At 46.4% G+C, this 23,412-nt stretch overlaps 1 protein-coding gene across 1 annotated transcript in view; it reads right to left on the minus strand.

Annotated features, from left to right (window-relative positions):
• ZNF831 (zinc finger protein 831) overlaps positions 1 to 23,412 on the minus strand; it is a 70,437-nt gene that overhangs the window by 36,982 nt on the left and 10,043 nt on the right. Inside the window, 1 exon segment of the mRNA XM_032878879.1 lies at positions 11,780 to 11,931. Within this exon segment, the coding sequence (XP_032734770.1) occupies positions 11,780 to 11,931 (152 nt within the window).

Genomic DNA, 23,412 nt, shown 5'->3' on the forward strand with positions numbered 1-23,412 from the left:
CAACTCAAGGTTGAGAATGGTTTTCAGAAGGTCCTTCAAAAGCAGGACAGTTTCCATTTCAGGTGTGGGACTGAAGGTATGTCTTTCTCTCTCTCAAACTCTCAATATAAACATACATCTACCTTTCAAATACCCATATTTCAACTTCTCCTTAAATGACTGTATCATCCTGCCCTCCCACCTCCTCAACTGAACCAGCCATGAGTGCACGTTCCCACCTTCCGTTGGCACAGAAATCAGAATTCAGAATGTATCGCTCTGTTCCTACAGGAATCTATTAGTGACTGCCAAGGGAAACACTTAGCATTTTAGATAAATAAGTAAATAGTAGTTAAGTGCTGTGCGCCTCCATTTCCAGCAGTTTAGTGTATATGGCAAAATTTCTTTATGATCCAAGGAGGAAAAGACGGATGACAGAGAATGCCTGCCTTTGGGCCGGCTGCGTGCTGCCATCACTCCACTCTGCGGTGGGGGCCCAGGTGGAGGGGCCTTCAGGGTGGGTGTCAGAAGCGTGGCGGCCCCCCCTCATTATGTTCCTGTTTATGCTAGCCTACTCTCCCTTCTCGCTCCAGCCGGCCTTGTCAGAGTCCCTCATTTGGCAGCTTAATCATATCAGCGAGCTTACCGCACTGCATCTGTAATGACTTGTTTACCAGTCTGTGCCGGCTCCCTCTGCCAGACTGGGCTCTCCCTAAGGACAAGGGCCGCGTCATGTTCTTCTCTGCCTCTCTTCCTGCTCCCACACACTGCCTGGCACAGAGCAGGCCCCAGTAATTGCATGTGAACCTCAGGCTGTGTGACTCTAGTCTGTGCCACAAAGGCGTCCCCATCCACCAAACAGTCCCTAAGCTCCTTGAGAAGAGGGCCCACGTCATCTTCCCCCTTGGCGCTCTCAAGGGGCAAAAGGGGACTCGACTCGTCACCAGCGTGTGCTGAACTGCATTAGCCCAGGAGTAAGAGGTAATCTGGACATCCGTGCTCTTTACCTGCCTTGTCCCCTCTTCTTTGGGGAGACCGGCTCTCCGTGACCCTTAACTGCCGTGGCAAAGGAGACCCCTGCCAGTCCCTCCATAAGAGGTCAGGTACGCGATCCAGACCTGGCCACTCAAATCCCTAGTGACTAACTCAGGAGAGACACATGGCCCCATTCGGGCCAGCAAAATTCAGTCTGGGAACTTGGGCGAGGAGCTGGGCAGAGTGTGAACAGGCTGGGAGGTCCCAGGGGAGCTGCAGCTGACAACCAAGAGGACAGAGGGGCCAAGCGATGGAGAGAAGCATCGTCCTGATGGCATCACCCATACCTCTGAACCTGGCCAAGCCTGCGCCATCGTCTTGCACAAGGCAATGAAGGGTTTTGCTCAGGCCCGTTTCAATGGAGTCCCTCTTCCCTGCACCCAGAGTCCTTCCTACCACTGCATGCAGAGTGGAGAGCTCTGCCTCCAGGGGCAACATTTCCGAATAAGACAACCAGGGTGTCTGTTTGGGGATAATAAAAGCTTGCAGAGAGAAACATTGCTATCATATTGGCAGACGCAGTTCTGTGAGCCTTCTCATTTTATCCTGGGAGTCTGGGCTGTGGCCCCAAATCCCACACTAAACCAGAAAGGACTGAGAAATCCATCTCTCTGCCTTCTGTTTATAATGCAGAGCAAAGACGCTGCTCAGCCTCTCTCTAAAGCCCTCACATATTACTGTTTGCTCTCCGGAGCTCCCGGGCGGCCTGAGCTCTCTGGGAGGGAGCTGAGCGACACTTAGGGCTCAGCAGCCTGCAAATCAATTAATCCCTCCAGCAAACTGCTCACCGGGTCTAATGAATTGGCTAGGCACAGAGAAGGCCTGCATGGCTCTGTGTCCTGCACAGTGACAGAGCTCTCTCAAAGCAGACTAAGACATCATGCCTTGACTGAGGAACAAATCTATTAATATTGGGAGAGAACATCAAACTGTACTGGTGGACTTAAAGTCTGGTCAAGAGAGACTCACTTCCCTGCGATTTAAAAGAAAAGAAAACAAAAACAAAAACAGTCTTGTGATTCCTCCAAGTTTTTTCCCTACTGGATTAGGCCAGCCTTCCACATGGTCCATCTGGGCAAGGGTCCCAAGTGAGCTGCCGCGTGGGGTGGGAAGGCCACGCTGTCCACGGGCACTGGAGGCAGTATCTTTTACCCAACAGAGGAACTTTTTTTAAAAGTTGGAGAAGATCAAGGAAAAGAAGATGTACTTTGAAATGCTACAGCTGGGAATGTAAACAGAGAAGCAATCTGGAGAGATCTATCAGAAATGTGCAACCCAGCACCCAGAGACCCAGCCATCCCTCTACTTGGGTCTCCCTATAGAAACCCCCCCCCCCCGGCTCAGGCCAAGGAGTTTGAACGGCCGGTCCCAGGAGCAGGATGCAACAGTGAAAGGCTGGCAATGCCAGACTCCCCCCGATTAGCACAGCTCCATAACTCAGAGCCTCCCACACAGAGAGGCTCTGTCCCTATCTGCAAGGTTGAGATAGCTCTCTGTGTATTTATTAACAGTGTGGAGAACTATGAAATGTGGTTGAGTAAAACAAGCAGCAAGTTGCACAATGAGACATACATGTGGCTGTTAAGCACACACGCACGTGGCTGTTAGGCACACACGCACGCACATGCACAGATAACCATCTGGCAGATGCACTCCCAACAGCCGTTTTATCTGAGGGGGTGCTGGGAATGGCGGGGGGTGGAGAGGTGGTCAAAGCGACCATTAGCCTTATCTACTGTACTCTGATGCGTTAAAGGAAGTATCATTCATGTTTACACACATAATTAAAAATTAATAATTCACTACTTTATACCTCTAGGTGGAGCATCAATTTTCCCAAGATCTCTTTAAACACAAATGTGCCCAGCCTGTCTCCAGGGCCTTCCAATCAGTCTCCTGGGGACCACGCCATCTGCCACAGTCCCTGCTCCACTCTGCGCCTAGAGTGATCTTTTCAACGCCTCCGTGAACAGTCTCCTCGCTGCCCTCCTCCTTGTACCCAAATCCTTCAGCAGATCTCCGTCTTCCTCAGAAGCAAGATCAACGCCCCACCCGAATGTCTGCAAAGGCCCAAAGAGTGCCCGGCCTCTCCTGCATCCTCTCATAGCACCTGGGCTCCCAGGCCCTTCTCACCACCCCCTTCCTCAGCAGACAGCACCCCAGAAGCCTCTGGGACGCTGTGTGGGAATCAGATATACAGAGTCTGAAGTTGCCTGGGAGGCCCCTGGCAGGCCCTGCCCACCCCTAAGGAGGCAGAGAAGGTACGGACTTCAAGGAGGGTCCGTGCAGGTCATCCCATGGCCTCTGCAGCTGACTCTGGTGAATGCAGAGTTTAAATCTATACAGGTCAAGCAAGGCCTTATAAAAGTTAAGGAAACATTAGGTTAGGACAACATAAGCTGAGGGAGGTCCTTCCTTTTGTGAAGAAAAGGGTGTGGCAGCCACCAAAATCCCGGGGAGAGGAGATTCCCAGCTTAAAGTTAAATAAAATTGCATCACACAGTGAGAGAGCCAGTGCCCTTGGAATCCCTCTCATCAAGGGAAAGAAGAAAGTCTCAACTGGGTGCTAACGGACCTCTAATGCCCCTCAAGACTTCACACTCTCTTGCCAGCAGAGGGGGGCCTTCCGAGGGCTCCTGGCCTTCTGCCCACAGCAGACTGCAGTGGGAATCCATTTACCATCGAACGTTAGAGTGTTTTTACCCTGTGGCACTCTCTTAATGCCAGGCGATGTTGGCTTTCCATTATCCGTGCGCAGAAATAGTTTCTCTTTAAAATAAATGTATTTGCGTTTTTGGTGAATGAGTTTAAAGGATAAGATGAGCAAACATTCACACAAGTGACATGCAGACACAACATTTCTAGAGGTGACACGTGGATGATGTGAACGCAGAGAACACTGCTGACCACCAGCTTTATCACGCCAGTGGCCCCAGGCAAGTTGCTGACGCCTCTCTGGATCTTGTTTCTCCAGTTGCAAAGGACATAAAGAGTCCCTTATCACTAGCTTGCTGGGAGAGTTTCTAAAATCTCACTGTGAAACACAGCCCTGAACTTCATCATGTTTACTGTTTTAAGCTATGCCAGCTGCAGAAAATTGCAAAACCATAAACATGGTATAGTTCTTATGGTTCAATAAAACAACCCCCTCAATCAGTATGACTTCAGACATGTCCTCCAGGCGGAGGGCCATGCTCGGCTCCCCTTCAGTGTTCCAGTTTTAGTCTGTGCACCAGCAGAAGTGTACAACTGCCAATGTGCCCAATGAAACCCGAATAATTAACCTCAGCCACATCAATGTTCCCCCATTCAGCTCTGCAAAATGCATTTCTAAGGAAATATATAAGCGCGCTCTTCATACCATGGAATGTTTTAATGTATCCCAGCAGCAGAGTAAATAGAACAGGTCTCAATTAATGGAGCAGGTCCTTTTAACACAAAGGATTTCAAGAATAAAAAAATAAAAACTGATATGTCGTCGACTGGAGAGAAAGGGATGTGCATATAAACATGAAAACAGGGCAAACCTGAGATTCTTTTTTGCAGCCCAGGGTCAGTAACGGTGAAATGAGGAAACCGGTAATAGGGTCGCATGCTCATGGGTTTTAAGCTCCCAGAGACCAGAAAGTCCCACTTGAAATGCAAACAGAATTCAATAATGTTGTGTTCATCTCCACTGCGCCCCCCATTCTGAAAAGAAAAGTATTCATTTCAGAGCAGTGACCTCATCAGGAGAAACACATTGGGAACTGAGTAACCACAACAAAAGAGAATCAATAGCTGCTTTTGCTCAGGTGGTGTCATCTACTTTATATGGATGTGTGGGTTTTTCAATTGCTTTTCTAATGGAAAAATAACCTTCGAGTGCGAGCACGTGCACACATGTGTGCACACACATGCACACACGCACACACACATGCACGCATGCCTGCACACACACACACACACACACACACCTGCACAAATTCTCTTCTTAGATGAGACCCCAACTTGGGAAGTAAACAATAAACCACTGTCATGACAAGGGTTGGTGGAGAACTGCCCCTTATAGAGAAGAGACGGTCTTTGGCTGACCTGCACCAGCTGGTTCACACTGTGTGGAGCAGCCGCCATCCAGAGAACAGCCCCCAAGCGCTAAGCCAGCACCAGATGAGAAACACCAGCATCCCACCGCACATTCCGACACTCAACTCTGAGATGCTGCTCCCCACACCGCCCAGAAGACACAACTCCAATATCTTAATCCCACTACAACAAGCCAGTCCCTCAAGACGCCCGGAGAGGTTTGAGAGGCTTAACGCTAAATGCAAACGGCCAGCACCGTGCTGCAAAGCAAGGACACTGCAAAGTTCCTCATTCCCCTCCTTAGAGGGAGGGTTTGTTGTTGATCTTCGAACAGCTGGGACAGACAGACTGCCTCTTTCCCTTCCTTCTTTTACTCAGTGGTCCTCAAACATCTTGTGCATGAGAATTTCTGCTGAGAGCTACAGACACCGAGCACACTCTTGTAACCGAGTTACAGGATTTTTGAAGATAGCGCTGCCCACAGGTTGTTTCGACTGAAGTGCGGGCTTCGGCAAATCCCCCACTCAAGGTTTGGTCCCATCATTGTGTAAGAGAAGATCCCAGGTTAAGAGACATCAGAGTGAGCATCCTCAGGTTCAAAGTCACCGTATGTGCCTCTCCGGGGCTTCCATCGGTACATCTGAGGTGGCATTAGACAGATAATCCTTAAGGTTGAAGATGGTAGTACCACAAAACTGAGCCCAGCAAAGGTAGGGGAACATGGAAGCTTCGTTTTAGATGAAAAAGTTTCTTTTATGAAGAAAATAAAGAGAAGGTTTCTTTTATGCTGCTTCGCTCCCTGCCATCCAAACCACACACCCACCGGCCTCCGCTCTTGCTGACAAAGCTCCGAAACACACCAGAGATGAAGTCTACCAGCTGCCTGCCCCTTCCTTCTTCTCCAAGAAGCCCTGGGGGTTGATTTTGCGCATCCTTTCAACCAGGCTGAGGTTCAGGGCAACTCCTTTCTGTTTGTTCAGTTGCTCATTCCATAAATGCTGGCTAAGAACCCGACACTGTGCTAGGCACAGGTGCAAAGGCAGAGATGGCCCATCCGCTTGGCAAATAGGGCCCTTATTCACCGAGGTGAGTAAGCTTCCCCAGTGGCGGTCGGGAAAGGCCACTGCGGAAAGGCCACCTAAAAGGAATCCATTCACCATGGGGACCAAAATCACACAGTAAATAGTGGGAACTCTATTAAGGACTCTGAGAATTTATCTTGAAATCAAAAGCTGTGAAAGGAAGCTGATAAACCAACAGAGATAAAATAAAAATAAGCCTTCACGGCAAACTGTGAGCTAATTGTTGAAATCAACGAAGGTTAATCCAGTGCTGATGGGGACAAAACCATAGAGCAGTTCTACAAGCTGTTCTTCAGTCTACATTTATGCTCACAGGAAGATCAAGAGGGACCTCCCCTCCCCAATATTATATGGCGTCCTCAGTTTTCCCAAGGGGCTTCTCCTAACTCTCCAACATGTACCTCGCTCTCTTGGAATTAGCCTCCTTGGAGTTCTCCTGTCCATTTGTCAACTAGTCAGATTCTGTCACTGAGTTTCAATCAAGGCAGTGGTCACTTCCATCAACTTCATGAAATTCTATGGCCTGAGCATGACTTGTGGTTTCACTTGGCAATCCATTTACATTATATCGTGAAAATTAATCTGAAGGGCAGGAATGAAAGCTACGCTAAGAAGAGAGAGAGAAAGAGAGAAAGTGGTACTTAAAAGGAGTCTAAATTTCTAAGCAGTCAGTTTATTGGAGAATGTTCTCATCCTATGACAATCATTGCCTCCCCAAACAACCTCTGACTGGGGTGTCCCATAAAGAAAGTTTGGGTTATAAGGTTTTCCCTCAAATCGCTGTATGCTCTCTTTGGGATATTCAAAGACTTAGTATCTTAAAAAGCATCTTTTTATGAATCCCTTTGATGAGGAACCTTGAGCTTCTGAGATTAAAACCACCTAATGCCACGCCTCTCTGGTGATCCTGAAGCGCACAGGAATGAGGAAGGCAGTGCTCCGAAACAGCGACACCCCTGACGATGGACAGTCACCAGTGCTGCTAGGAATTCATCGCTACTTGTTATTTAAAGGGAGACTTCCTGCTTCGCCGGCCCTCTTGCTGGAAACATGGAAGGGACGGACCACTGGGTTCAGGTTTAAAAACAGACTCAGTTCTCAGGAGAGTCTCAAAGACTCTAATCACTCTAAAGTCTTATAAATTAGGTCTTTATCCTTCCTAAGTTCTCTGGCCTTCTGCTTGCAGATGACTTCACTGCCAAGCCATCTGTCAACTGCAGTGATTAGTACCAAGCTATCAGAATAGTTTAAAGAAAAGGGAAATTAAGCATCCTTTTTAAAAAATATTTTTCAGAAACATCCTCTTCCTCTCATCTTTATACACTGTTGACAGGAAGAGTCACCAACACTGAAGAAGACAAAGAACCGGTTATGATAGTTTCTTTCAGCCCCCAAACACAAGTATTCATGCCTACTTATTTGAAGAGATGTTTCTGATCCAAGTTGACTTATAAGGATCAGGGCTAAAGGTTTTCCCTATCTTTTAATTGGGAAGTTCCCCCCAAAGACCATTCTCAATTTCTTTGCCGCATTTCATCAAGTTCCCCCAAACTTGCAGCCCCTCAGGTCACCCAAAATAGATGATTCTATCGTTGTCCTGCTGTGGGAAATAGGACCTCCTGCCATACACACCTCTCGCAAAAACAAAGACACAGCCACATGCATTCACAGGCAGGTTCCTGCACAGGCACGCGCACACACACACACGCACACACGGACACAGTGAGGTCAGCTTCCTCACTCAGAAGCCAGCCCTGATCTCTCCATGCAGGACCTGCCAGGTCAAAGGATAAAAGAAAGTTGTTTGTAGATGGTGGGTGACCAAGGCCCGTTGTTAGGTTCCTTTGAAGTAACGGCACTTTGTCTTCAAACACCCAACACTCAGAGTGCCTGTCACTCAAATATGAAATATTGGTATGGGCAAGCAGTGGCAATAAACTCCCCAGCCCCTTTGATTTCCAGGAGGTATTTATTTTAATGCACTCTACCACCCTCCGACTTGGCGTCCATCATGACCTGTCCACCCTGGGCTGGCCGGTTGGGTAAACCAGCCAGCCCTATTCCCACTCGGACACTTCAATAAGGGACAGGGAGTGATTAATACTCCACGGGCCAAAGCTTGGCCCACATCCCGCAGGCTCACACCTGCTCTTAATGGACATCCTCCATGTTCTTCCTAATTGCGGGGGAGGGAGCCCTTTGAAAATGGGCACCAGTGACCCAGGCCTCTGGCTCAATCCGCCTCTCAAATAATAAACACGAAAGCAGAGACGTTTGTCACCACTTGGGCTATTGCTGGGGCATTATAATACCCCCGTGTGGGGCCACATCCCAGGGGGCGTTTGAACCATGGACGGCCTCTCCTTTCTCAGCTCCACGTTCAGACTGTGTTTCTGATTTGTTTGTCTGTTTCGGTCTGTTTTTCATCCACATTCACTGTGCCCCAGTTTGCTGTGAGGCTTTGGTAGGAAAAGCTGCCGTTGAGATGGGAGGTGGATAGAAGTGGGATTTCTCCCAACGTGGAAGGGGTCTCCAGGTGCCCTCCATCAGTCCATATGGGTGGGAGCAGGACCACCCCGAGGCTGAGAGAAACTTGCAGAGGGAAGAAGGGGGCGCAAAGGACAGTGACCGGGTCAGAGGCTTCCCGCTTGGTGTCTCTGCTTACGTGGGGGCCCCCAGTCCGTGAGCACACGGGGCCCCTGTCCACATTAGGAAGAGGCACCCACTTCCACTTGCGAGCTGCAGCAGAGGAGAAAGAAGCCAGGGCTGACATCCCCATAGTCAGAGGGCGAGGCTGGACAAACCAGTGGGAACTAAACCGCAGGCCCTGGGGGCACAACCCACATAGCAATACCTGCAGGGCTCGCCCACGCCCTACCCCGTCTGTCCCTGGGCTTCTCCCTAAAGAGAAGCTAATGGGTTCTCTACCCCAACACACCCGGCCTGGTGTGGAAGCTACTCCTAAACTCTTCCCCCAAATCTAGAACCTGTCCTGCTGGAGGTGGGCCGGGTGACTCTTAATGAATGTGTGTTGGTTTGGTTCAAACAGAACTTTCCCACCCAAACTGCGTGTACACAGTAAGAGCACAATGGCCTCACCAAACCCTGAACGTCCACGTGTGCTGCAGCTTTTCTCACTTGGAAACGTGTTTTTAGGTCACTTCTGCTGGTTCGCAGAGTGGGGGAAATTGTAAAAGTGGTACAGTGAGTGAACTGTGACCCCAAAATCGTATGTCCAAGTCCCAGTTTGCAACACCTGTGGCTGTGGCCTTACTTGGACAAAGAGTCTTCGCGGGTGTCATTAAATTGAGACTGGAAGTGAGAGCAGCCTGGATTTGGGATCAGCCCTAAGCCCGATGACAAGTATACTTACAAGAAAAAAGGAGGAGGAGATTTGATTCACAGAAATACACAGAGAAGTCCACGTGCGGAAGAAGGCAGACGCTGGAGAGATGCAGCCTCGAGCCAGGGGACAGCCGGAGCTACCAAAAGCTGGAAGTGGCAGGAAGGCTCCTTCCCTAAAGCCTCTGGAGAGAGTGTGAGACAACTGGCCTCCAAAACTGTGAGAAAACTAATTTTTGTTGTTTTAAACCACCGAGTTGGTGGCAATTTCTCCCACAGCTGTAGGAACTAGTACAGGTGGTAGCCAAGTGGGGCACCGGCTTCAGTGGCTGTCCCCTGTCCCACCGGCCCCAGCGCACTGGCCCATCTGGGCTCCAGCTGCCCTATCCAGAGTCTGCATTCTTGCCCCTGAGCCCCTACTCACCACTTCCCAATCCAGCAAGCCTCTGTTCTGTCCTCCCTACATCTGCATTTCCAGATGAAGCCCTATGTCTCTGGAGAAAACCCCCCCTTTCGGTCCCTCCCCCAACACGGACCTCATCCTCTGCCAACAACAGAGACACTTCCATGCCACATGCCCCACACTCGTTTGGCACTCGGCACCCGCCCGTCTTTATGCAGGTGTGCTTATCGTGCTCAGCAGATCGCCACAATCAGCATCCATCATCCGCTGTAGAGTCACGCGGCGCCTGCTGCATACAGCCGCACGCTCGACACGCACACTGAGCCACTGGGTAGGTAAAACCTTTATCAACAGCCTCGCTGTGCGGACACAGATCCCAGGGGGCAGCTAACTGACCTGCCGTGTTATCCCCCATGTGGCTGAGCGAAGGGTGAAGAGCAGGTCCACCAGCCCCTCAGGCTTCACCCTGCAGCCCAGAGGATCATTTCTCTCCTCCTCAGCCCACAGCACAGCCTTGAGAATACACGCATGGCAGCTGCCGCAAGCTTCCAGCAGCAGCCTGACTTAGCCCCCTTGGAGGCGCTGGGAAGAAAGCTGCTGGGAAGGTTCTGCCATTTGGGACAACCGGCAGCGTGCCAGTGGGTTCTGCTGGAGGGGGCGGGGGTCACCCAAGCCAGCCCTTGGGCAGCTCCCTCGGCTGTACCCATCTGAGAAGAAGAGGCATGAAGTTGAGAATGTGGCCCAGAAGTGAAGGAAGGATCAGCTGGGCTCCGTGGGGCCTTCGGGCTACCGCCCCCCACCTCATCCGAGCCTCCCCCATACCATCTAAACCTCCGTGGTCCTAGCAATGCTCTTCCTGGCCAACCTCCAGAGCAAATACTTACCTTGATTTAAATTCTCACTGAGAAACAAAAGACAAACCCCTGTCCTTGCCTACAGGAGAGGGTTTGGGGCATGGTGGGGAGGGGGAGTGCGGAAGAGCCATCTGCCGGCAGGGGGCACTGGAGCTACACAAAGCTGGAGGGGGAGGTGCCCCCAGCCAACTGTCCCCAGGGACCCAAAGCTCAGCCATCAGACACAGCCCAGGGTCAGCCCTGGAGCCAAACAGACAATAATCAGCCACAAAAGAATGGTAATTCAGTCACAGCTGGCTAGATGGGACCTTGTAGCCTTTCCACAGAAGCTCTCCATTTGTCCCTGTCAACACCTTGCAAAGGAGGCTAAAGCTGGGCCCATGGCTGCTGGGGTGGGGGAAAAACGGAGGGGAGAATGGAGGTCCGGAAAAGTGCAGTGATTTGCCCTGGTTGCCCAGTGATTACAGCTGAAAATAGTCCTTTTTCCAGGAAGCGCTCTGCATTAGTTCATCCTTGATTTATTTCTGAGCATGACAAAGAGTGCACCTCTGACGCCTTCCATGTAAGCAATGTTCCCTGCAGCTCCCACGTGTGCTAGCTGCTCATCTTTCTATTCCAACACTGACTCTCGAGCCCCCCATTGACCCACTGCAGCCTCGAAATGGCCCTGTGGAAAGAATCAAGTGAACTTCCTTTTTAAAGACGGGAACGTGGAGGCACCAAGAGTTCTGACTCATGTTCCTGAGGTCCTGGAGGAGATCTGTACCCAGCACAGGGCCCAGCACACGTGGCCAGGACTGAAGGATATGCCCTGACTTCTCCATATTCTCACCCAGTATGCCCCCTTCCCAGTCTGGGGTCACACTGACTGTCCCACAGATGTCCCACCTTTGTCAGCGTACCTTCAGGCTCCTGAGAGCAAGGACAGCCGGCTCCCGCCCGTCCTCCCACCCAGCCTCTACGAGGAGCCCGGCCCTTCAGTGTGCCCAGTTTGGATTCACCTCCAAAAAGAACATTACCTGCTGTTTCTGAAGAAGGCTGCTTGCAGGTCCCACGTGGGTCCAGCCCCTCGAGTGGGGAGGGGTGGCGGTCTCTTCTCAGCACCCTGAGCGGCCTGCGCAGTCCACTCCCTCTCAGCTGAACGCGGCTCTGTAAGAAACTGCCTTTGTACCTGTGGGACAGAGAAGCACGTGTGCTGTACAGCCTTCCTGAGAACATGCACCCAGAAGCCCAGACACACAAACATTTACAAAGGCAACACTCAGACAATAAACCCTCAGGTCAGCCTAGAAACTCCTTATCCTTCCTATCCTCCTTTTCCCCTCTAGGACATGGAGACAACAGCGGGACCTAACTCGCGAGGCCGTTGGAGGGACCACATGAGACGGTGCATAGGAACGGCTTTCCGTGCTGCCTTGCGCAGAGCGCGTGCTTGCTAAAGGCCAGTGGCTGTAATGAAATCCTGAGCCACACGGTCCTGACTACGTACAAACACGCGGCTCCGTACAACTTCCGGCAACGACAGGAATGTTCTGTGATCTGCACTGACCATGTGCAGCTGTTGAGCATTTGAAATGCAGTGTTTCTGAGGAAGCGAGTTTTACTTCATTTCATTTTAATGAATTTAAATAGCCACATGTGCCCATTGACTACTGTATTGGACACTGCAGGCTTAGAGGGCCTTTGAAAAAATGGGCATTGTACACTTTCCATCTGGAGAGGACCTTCCAGATCAGATCATTTGGTCTAATCTCTGAAACAGTATTCCTGTCCCAGTGGGAAGGCACAGCAAAGTTGAGAAAGAAAATACTGGAGCTTTTATTTATATTTGTTTTCTTCCAGACTTTCTTGAATCTATTGCTGTATGCCCTCTATAATATGCATAACACATCAGTAGAGTAGAACGTGTGTATAATTTGAGTAAGCAATTATGCATGTATTAGGATGTGCAACCAAACATGCAACCAGAAACAGACCTGCACGCTGCTCCAGGGCTGCCGCAGAGCAGGGGCTGTGAGCCCTGAAACACTTAAGACCCCTTCGCCAGCTGGAGCTAGGACCCTGGGTCCAGTGCTCTGTACTGGTTTGTGACAGGCCACCATCAGCGGTCAGCTCTCTGAAGAGACCTTTGCGCTGCTTCTCTCTGCCCCATCAAGCCACCAGGACACACTTTCTTTTACAAGCCTCGGTATACAAGACTTCTACTCTCAGACACTCTTCAGCCTGCGGGGGAGGTGAGGCCACCTGCTTGGCCATTTTCCTTTCTCATTTGTCTGAGCCACCGCCAGCCTCTAGCTGCAGTCCCCTAATCACCAGGGCTGCTCACAGAATTTTAAATAAGATCTGCAGGATGCTGTATTCTCTTAGGTGCTGGTTTTTACAGCATCAAAACAATGAGAAAGTGATTTTTTGTTCATCTTTTCTGGAGTCCGTGTTGGGGAGAGACTCCAGTCACATGACCCAGCTGCCTCCCTGGCCTTGGGCAGGAGCTGTCATTCCCCAGGGGTGCCTGCCTTATTCTTTGAAGCAGTCCTCCCTGCTTGTCAAGTCCACAGGTTCCTGAAAGAGTTATCTGCGCCTGGGTAGGGAGCTAATCACAAGCCCCCGAACCAGTCAGGGCTCCTGCTGGGCCTGGGCGGAGAGTGATTTGGAAGTGTAGAGACAGAGGGAGGAAGGAGGGTAGGGGGTGGGGGTTATAGGGAGAATTCTTCTCTACGCGCTGTCAGATCACCTTTACCCCAAGTCAGTGGGCGACTGCCACAAGCTTGCAGGTGTTAAGAATGGCACAGTTTGAACTGCTGGGAGGTTTTGCTTTTGGAAAATGGCCTAGTGAGGGACTCTGCTCAATGAAAACCACGAGACTGCGGGAGAGCCCCGGCCCCTGAACTCAGGTCTCAGGAAGGTAGAATCTGGGCCCTTTAGCCCTTGGGGGAGCCCAAGAGGATCCTAACCTAGCTTCAAAGCAGCATTCTGTTGAGTCATGGGCAGGGCCTGTTGCTCCCTCTCCTGGGTTCTCTCAGAGCATCCTGCACGCAGCCCCTCCTGCAGCCCCTTCCTCTGGGCAGGAACATACAGGTGTGGCCGGGGAGGCTAGCTTGTCACCACCACGAGACAAACAAGGCCTCCGGTACTTTGGCAGACGCCATGAAGACCCATCTCAACAGCCTTCACCCGGCTACACGTTGTGTCCCAGAGGCTGGGGGGTTACTGCTAGTGATTCACATCTACCCCCTTCTCAAGAGGACTGCCCTTGGCTGATGGGAGCCATCTTGCCTGAAGAGGCCTGGGGAAGTTTGCACTCACCCCAGGAAGGGCCCTTAGCCCCTGACCGACAGTTGCAGAAGGTGACAGCTCAGCCCTTTTCTCTCTGAGCAGGACAATGTCCGGTGCATCTCACACTCCAGACCTTCCCACAGGATCAGGTAGGACTGCCAAAGCCCGGTGTGTTTCCCTCAGTCCCGAGAGCCTCCCCTCTCAGGTCGCCTGCCTGGGAATGCGCATCTCAGGCTCTGCTTCTGGGGAGCCTGACCCCAGACACATGATTCAAGTGTCCCCCTCTCCTCTGAGTCCTTTGGCCTATCTTCCCCAAAGATTCTCGCTCACATATGTCGACAAACATCCTTAAATACGCGAGGACCCTTGTAAACACATGGTGCCGCTTTAGTGTGCGGCGCCGCCCCCGGAGCCTTCTTCCTCTCACCGTGGTTTTCCCGGACGTTACCTTTACAGTCCACCTAGGTTTCTGTGTTTGTGTCCACTTAGCTGCGAGCTAATCCACAGAGTGGCTCACAGGATTTTTAATAAACTGCCATTTACAGTCCAGATTTTAGATTTAACTCCTACGCTCGGGGTGCCCCCGTGCTCTCCGTCTCTCTCCAGAGGTCTTGCTCTAAGAGCCTGCACTGCTGACACCTATGTGAGACCAGCACAATGTTTTTGTTGATAGGCCTCATGAAAAACTGGTCAGAAAAAAAGCCTTCTTACCCCACATCAGCTCCAGCAGACACCGGTGACTGGCTGGCCACGGTCAAGAACTCAGGAGACACTGGTTTTAACTAGAGTTCAGTGAGAAGCTCTCAGAAGGAGGCAGAGTGAAGTTTTTGTCCTGTATCTTGAGGCTGACGGAAGCCACCCGCCACCCTGCCTACTCCAGCCGCACCTCCCCACCGCACACACTTTCACTGCTCCTTTCATCAGCCAAGTCTACGGGAAGGAAGGTGGATCCAAGGGGAGAGTGAGGTCCCTTCACACATGCTCGCTCTGGGGGGAAAAGAACACGTGCTGTCATACTGTTCCTCCCATTGGATCCTACAGGAAATAAGAAAGCAAAAGGAAGCAGAGTGGAGGCCTGCAGACCTTTTGCATGCCGCTAAGCAGGACGCAGGACTGTGGCCAAAGCCTCTGGCGCCTTGGTGAATGCGACAAAGGTCTCAGCCAGGTGTGGTGGCCACCACCATATCTCTTACATGTATCTCCACCTCACCTCAGAGACTGCGCCATCGTCCCTGAGAGCGCTACTTCCCTGAACAGGTAAACTGTGTCATGACGTGACACGAACGGCAACTGCATGGATAAAGAAGATACACTATATATACAACAGAATATTGCTCAGCCTTAAAAAAAAAAAAAAAAGAAAGAAAGGAAAAGAAAAGGAAATCTTGCCATTTGCTGCAACACAGATGAACTCCGGAACAGAATAAGCCAGCTACAGAAGAACAAAGACTGCATCATCACTTCAGTCGTGACTGAAGTGAGCGGACACGTACCTCAGACAGACAAACATCCACTCTAGAGGGAAAGATTTTATTCTCAGGGCCTGGTTTTCTCTCTCTCCCCTACTTTCAATGACAAAACATATACTTTAGGGTTTACAGTGCACACTTCTCCCGTGTGACCCCCAATCTCTTCCTCGCTCATTCTGGTCCACTCGGGACCTCAAAACCCATTGTTGCATTTGTCAGAAGCTTCCTAGAACAAGCGTTGCATGCTTCATACAGCACTCTGCACAGTTACAAAGTAATCAATAAAATCCAATTCCATGGTCCAGCGCTTGCTCTGGGCACGGCAGAGCCGTAGTCTGTGGGCGCTCTGAATCTCTCTGCCTCTAGTTTATGTCAGGGCAATTAGGCATCCAAGTATGAATTTTCTACATTTTTCCATTTCCCCTCTAAAAATGGATCCTGCATTTTCTAATCCCTCTCCTTTAGCTCATGTACTTTCATTAATGAAAACAGCCATTTTCATTACAGTGTGGTATTTAGAGTTGGCAACAAATGAAGAGACAAATAAAATCAAATGGAGGGCCCAGAAATAAACTCCAGGTATAAATGGGAAGGTAAAATATAGCAAATAAGTAAGAAAAAAAGGTAAATTAATACAGCGGTCTGCAAGTTCTCTGTATAAAAGTCTAGAAATAAATATTTTTCAGACCACATACCATCTCTACCCCATATTCTTTTATACACACACACACACACACACGTGTGTGTGTGTGTGCACGCGCACGCTTTTAAAAATGTCACAACCTGTCTAGCTCACAAGGGCATATAAAACAGGTCAAAAGTCAAATCTGACTCACAGCCCATAGTTTTCCATATGGACAAAAGTAAAACTAAATCCTTCCTTACATTAATATACACAGAACATAAGGAATACATTTTTGTGTTTTTGACGCTGGGAGACTAGGAATGATGAAAGATCTCTTAGACAAGACCAAAAAGTAATAATCATAAAGGAAAAGGCAGCTCCACTTGAATACAACTAAATATATACCTTCTTGATGATATAAAGAAGTCCACTTCCAACAGTACAGCTGACCAGTTACTCTGGTTGTCTATCACTACACTCCTATATTGAAAGCAACTAAAAACGCAGATTAAAACATAAAAATGTTCAACACTTCTACATAAATCTATTGATGTTCTGATTAGAAAGTGAAATATATTTAACATCAAAAACCAAGTGAAAACTGAAACCTGAAAAGGTAAGAGGGTTTTCATTTTGAGAGGATTTCCCAAATCAAGTGAGCCTGATCTTCCATTTCTAGGTCTGGTGGGGTGCAGGGAGCAGGATTCAAAGCCAGAATCCCCCCTAGGTGCAAATCTAGTGGAAGACCCAACCTCTAATCCTGCAAAAGCTGAGACCTCAGAGGGAACCTCAATATATAGGTGAATTAGAAATACTACACCCTACCCTCACCGCCTTCCCAGGGGACCCTGAAAAACTCCAATCTTATCACTAAGTAAAGAGGGCTAAAGTCTCTTCTGTTAATTTTATAACAATAAGACAGTCTTCTCATAGGTTTGTAATCTGAATTCACACTACACATAACATAAAAAAGCCAAAAAGTAACAATTTTATTTAAAGTAGTGCCCAGTGCATGCCCTCAGGGGATGTTTAGCAGACGCAAAACAAATCATTACTGGAGAAACCCACCTCTACCCCACGTCTCAAAGTCCAAAAATCTCAGCTCACCATCAAAAATCCAAAAACAAACAGGGAAATAAGTTACTACAAAGTGAGAGCAATGACACATAAAACAGAGTCAGATGTGCCATGACTCCCTATGTTGGTATTATCAGATGTAAAATATTAAGTGTGTTTTTAGAAAAGGTTGAGAATGAGTAAAGATTACAGAAACTTTAAAAAACAATCCTAAAATTCATACACAACCACAAGAAACTCCAATTAACCAAGGCAATCTTGAGCAAGAACAACAGAGCAGGCAGTATTATATTTACTGATTTTAAAATATATTTCAATGCTATAGTAATAAAAATATTATGGCACTGGCATAAAAACAGATGTATCAACTAATGGGACAGAAAAGAGAGCAACAGAAGCCATAAATAAACCCACACATTTATTATAAACTGATTTTCAACAAGAGGGACAAGAATATACAATGAGAAAACATTGAGAAAACTGGATATCCACATGCAAAACAATGAAACTGGACCCTTATTTTATACTACACACAAAAATCAAATCAAAATGGTTTAAAGACTTAAAGATAAGATCTGAAACTGTAAAACTCTTAAAAGAAAACACAGGGGAAAAGCTTCTCGGTATTGGCCTTGGCAGTGATTTCTTGAATATGACACCAAAGGCAACAAAAGCAAAAATAAACAGCTGGGACCACATCAAACTAAAAAGCTTCTGCATGGTGAAGGAAACCATCAACAAAATGAAAAGGCAGCCCACAGACTGAGAGAAAATACCTGCAAATCATTTATCTGATAAGAGGTTAATGCCCAAAATATATGAGGAACTCATGTAACTCAATAGCGAGGCAGGGAGAGGTAGGGAAGAAACAAACAAACAAAAAAAACAACTTTAAAAAAAAATGGGGAAAAGACCTGAGTAGACCTTCCTCCATAGAAGTCATAGAAATGGCCAACAGACACATGAAAAGGTGCTTGACATCACTGATCATCAGGGAAATGCACATCAAAACCACAGTGAAAGATTACCTCACACCTGTGAGGATGGCTACTATCAAGAAATAAAAATAAAAGATAATAGTATTGACAAGAATGTGGTGAAAAAGGAATCCTTGTCATGTGTTGGTGGGAATGTACATTAGTATGTCCTCTATTAGTATTTCCTCTATGGAAAACAGTATGGAGGTTCCTCAAAAAATTAAAAATAGAACTACCTTATGATCCAGCAACCACACTCTTGGGTATATACCCTAACAAACTGAAATTAGAATATCAAAGAGATAACTGCACACCCATATTCAATGCAGCATTGTTTACAGTAGCCAAGATATGGAATCAACCCAAATGTCCATCAATCAATGAATGGATAGATAAAGAAGATACAGTATATATACAACAGAATATTACTCAGCCTTTAAAAAAACAAAAAAGGAAATCTTGCCATTTGCTGCAACATAGATGAACTTTGGAATAGAATAAGCCAGCTACTGAAGAACAAAGACTGTATGACCCCAATGATAGCAGAGATCTGACACAGTAAAACTCATAAAAACAGAAAGGAGAATGGTGGTTGCCAGGGACCAGAGGAAGGGGGAATCGGGAGGTGTTGATCAAAGGGTACAAAGTTTCACTTGTGCAAAATGAATGAATCCTAGAGAACTACTGGACACCACAGTGCACACAGTTAACAATGCTGTATTGTGTACTTACAAATTCAAGAGGGTAGATCTTCTGTCAATTTTCTGATTTATAAAAAAGGAAGAAGCTTCTAGAAATTAAGATAAGTTTAGGACATCATATGTGAGGATGGTTTCATGGAACTCTCATGAGTTTTCATATCTTCAAACTCATCAAAATGTATACATTAAACATGCAGAGATTTTATGTATGTCAATCATAACTCAATAAAGAAAAGAAGACTAAAGAGCAAGAGACTATAAAATGATCAAGCAGATCTGAAAAATAAGTGGCACTTTTTGGAAATAAAGCACAATATACATAAACAATCAAATTTAACTCTAGATAAATCAGTAATAGGAGGGCAACTGGGGGAGGGTGCAATTAAGAAGCCACTGCCACTGTCCTTTTCTCCTGAGCAAGATGGTTGAACGGTAACTACATTTATTCTCCCAAAGAAAAAACGAGGCAAATCTATAAAACAATGGTTTTCAGGACAGGAGACATCATGTAATGAAAGCAGTGATCCCTTGAGAGTAAAGACACGGATGAGGCAGATCCTGTAATTGCTCAGCTTCCTGGTGAAGGGATTTCCCAGGTCCAGCACCATCCGTGGAAAAGACTATACTCTCCTTTGAACCTTTGGGGAAAATCAACTGACCAAATACAAGGGGCCTGTTTCTGTACTGTCCATCCTGTACCACAGATCTATTTGTCTACTTTGATGCAAATACCATTCTGTCTTCGATATTTTAGCTTTACAGTTAAGTCTTAAAGTCAGGCTATGTAACCAAGATAGTGTGGTGTTTGCATCAAAACCAAGAGATGGACAAAGGGCACAGACACAATTATATGTCCCCACGCAAACACGGGAACTTCCATCTATACCACTCGATACAGAAAAATTAGGTGAAAATGGATCATAGGCTGGAATGTTAAATGTAAGAGTATAAAACTTCAGAAGAAAACCTAGGAGAAAAACCTTTGTGGCCACAAGTTAGGCAAAGATGTTGTGGTAATGACACCAAAAGCACAATCCAAAGAAAAGAATGATGACTGGACTTCACCAAAATTAAAAATATATGTTCTTTGGGGCGCCCAGGTGGCTCAGTGGGTTAAAGCCTCTGCTTTCATCTCAGGTCATGATCCCAGAGTCCTGCGATCCAGCCCCGCATCAGGCTCTCTGCTCAGCGGGGAGCCTGCTTCCTCCTCTCTCTCTGCCTCTCTGCCTACTTGTGATCTCTCTGTCAACTAAACAAATTAATTTAAATATATATATATGTATATATATATATATATATATATTCATTCATTCATATATTCTTTAAAAACACTGTTAAGAGAGTTAGAGAACAAGGCACAGAGTGGAAGAAAATATTTACAAATCCCATATCTGATAGAGGCCTTAAAAACAGAATGTAGGGGCGCCTGGGTGGCTCAGTGGGTTAAGCCTCTGCCTTCAGCTTGGGTCATGATCTTGGGGTCCTGGGATCAAGCCCCACATCGGGCTCTCTGCTCTGCAGGGAGCCTGCTTCCTCCTCTCTCCCTGCCTGTCTCTCTGCCTACTTGTGATCTGTCTGTCAAATAAATAAATGGGATCTTAAAAAAAAAAAAAAGAGAGAATGTATAAGGAATCCTCAAAACTCCAAAATAAGAAAACAACCCATTTTTATAATGGCCAAAAGAGTCGAAAAGATACTTCACTGAAGCAGATACAGGAAAGGCAAATAAGCACATGAAGAGCTGCTTCATCCCATGAGTCATGAAGGAAGTACAAATTCCAGCCTGTGGGACACCACTACACAACCATGAGGATGCCTGAAGGAAAAAGAACGGCCACGCCAAGTCCCGGCAAGGCTGCGGAGAGGCCGAGAGCCTCACGCAGAGCTCGCAGGAGTGTGAGATGATACCGCCTGGGAAAGAGTCTGGCATCCACTACACAATCCAGACGCTGCACTCTTATTTGCTCAAGAGAATTTAAAGTATATACCTGTACATTTCAGAGTCTGCTCTTTTGTCTCTTTTCTTCTGTCTGTTCATTTTGGGTGGGGGATGGGTGAAACAGGGGAAGCGGAGAGAGAGCACACTTCTCGTCATAAGCCCCGAGAAACGTGCAGAATGGCTGAATCACTGTATGAACACCTGATGCTAATATAACACTGTATGTTAATTATACTTGAACAGCAACAAAAAAAAAACAACTCAGAATTTTAGAAAATAAAGGATATATCCATGCAAAGACTCGTATATGGATATTTATTGTAGTTTTTACTTGCAAAAGCCCCAATCTGAAACAAACCATTAATGTCTGCCAACAAGTCAATGTATAAACAAATTATGACATATCCACCCAATGGCTTACTACTGAGCAACAAAAAGGAATGAATGACTGGGCACCTGGCTGGCTCAGTTAGTTCAGCATCTGACTCTCAATTTTGGCTCAGTTCATCATCTCAGGGTGGTAAGATCGAGCCTGGTGTTAGGCTCCACACACTCACTGGGAAGTCAGCTTCTCTCTTTCTCCCTGTCCTTCTGCCCCTCCTCACACTCGCATACTCTCTAAAATAAATAAATAAGTCTTTAAAAAAAAAAAAAAGGAATGAATTATTGATACATGCAACAGGATGAACCTCAAAATAACCATGCTGAGTGAAAAAAAAGCCAGAACGGCCCACCCCAAAAAAGTATATATTGTGTGATTCCATTTCTATAAAATTCTAGAAAAAGGGAACTACTATATAGTTACAGAAAGCACATGAGAGGCTACCTGGGGATGGCAGGAGGGAGGACACATGGAAATCTGAGGGATTTTTGACACATGACCTTGATGTTGTTATTGGTTCACAGGTGTGTACATACATCCAAACCTATTAAATGGTATACTTTAAATATGCATAACACTACAATTCAGTATACTTTAGCAGAGCTTTAAAAAGAATAACTCAGGAGGTTGAGAATATTAGTAAAATTTTAAAGATAGACCTGAACAAAGTATCTAGATTTTAGCAGAGAAAGACAAAGTTATTGAAAATAGAGGTTAAGACACATAAAAGAGAAGATCTAAGGTACATTACTTCAGTGTTCCAGAAAGAGAAGACCGAGAATGGGATACAGACAATGTTTGAAGAATTTTCTAGGTAGACATCAATCCACAAATCATAAAAGCCCAATGGATTCCTAATGGAATAAATAATGGCAACATACACCTGGACACATCAAAGTAAAACTATGGAACACCAAAGATTAAAAGAATATCTTAAAACTAGCCAGAGATAAGAGACCTTCAAAAGACAGATGAGCACACTAATAGCCGAATTTTCCACCACAAAATAGAAGCCAAATGACAGTGCGGTAATAGCTTTGATGTGTGGAGAGAAAGTAACTGTCAGCCTAAGGTCGTATACCCAGCAAAACATTTTTCAACAACAAGGAAGAAATCAATGTATTTTCAGACTAATGAGAGTGGAGATTTTTCTTCTTTTACAGAAGTTCTAAAAAAAATATGCTTCAGACAAAAAAAAACAATCTCAGAAGTAAGATCTGATATTAAAAAAGAACGAAGAGATAAGACATTTGCAATTATGTGGGTAAAACATACAGAAATGGGCTTAAAAAGAGAAAAGAACAGATTTGGGAAAATATCTATAGTGTGTGTAATGGCAAAGTACATACACAAACCTAGAACATATACCGAAACCTACAAATTCTGGATGGGCACAGCATACAAATATGCTAATAACAAACCTTAGTAGAAATACGGGAGCAGGGCGAATTCTCACTCACAGCTGGAGGAAACACAAAGTGACCCGTCAGCTCCCAAGAGCCATTCAGAAATGACATGTAAAGTTGAAGATGTGATTACCTTGTAACCCAGCAATTCCACTTTCGGGTCTAGCACTGAGAAAACCTCTTGCATTGTGCCTAAGGAGGCATGTATGTATATGCATTCATTCACTGCAAATCAGCAAAAAAAAAAAAAAAGAAAGAAAGAAAGAAAGAAAGAAAGAAAGAAAGAGAAAAGAAAAGAAAGAAAGAAATTGGAGATAATTTCAATGCCCATAAATAGGGGAATGGACAATAAAATGTGTTATACTCATGGGAAGGAGCTCTCTATGGCACCTATAATTAATGAATTTGACCAGCATGCCTCAATCTTCAAAAACATGACACTGAATTTAAAAATCAAACTGAAGAATGATTAACTCTGTATGATATTTATACACATGCTTTAAGGACTCAAAACAATTGTATATATTATTAGTGTGTACACCGAATTGCAAATTATGAAAACACAGGTTGAATCTGTGCCAAATATGTAAAACTACATAACATTTATGTATACGTGTATATATATGCTATATGTATAATATAAATATATACTTCAAATATAAAATAATATTTATTTATATATATTTTATATATTTATATTTATATATTTATTTATATTATATTTCATTTCATTTTTTTAAGGCTCAATAAATAAAACAAAATGTTCATATTTACTAATTCTGGATCATTACCCAGGAGTCTGC

The sequence above is a fragment of the Lontra canadensis genome, unplaced genomic scaffold (genome assembly GCF_010015895.1).
Source record: "Lontra canadensis isolate GAN:19392208 unplaced genomic scaffold, GSC_riverotter_1.0 scaffold65, whole genome shotgun sequence".
NCBI classification, from domain to species: domain Eukaryota; kingdom Metazoa; phylum Chordata; class Mammalia; order Carnivora; family Mustelidae; genus Lontra; species Lontra canadensis.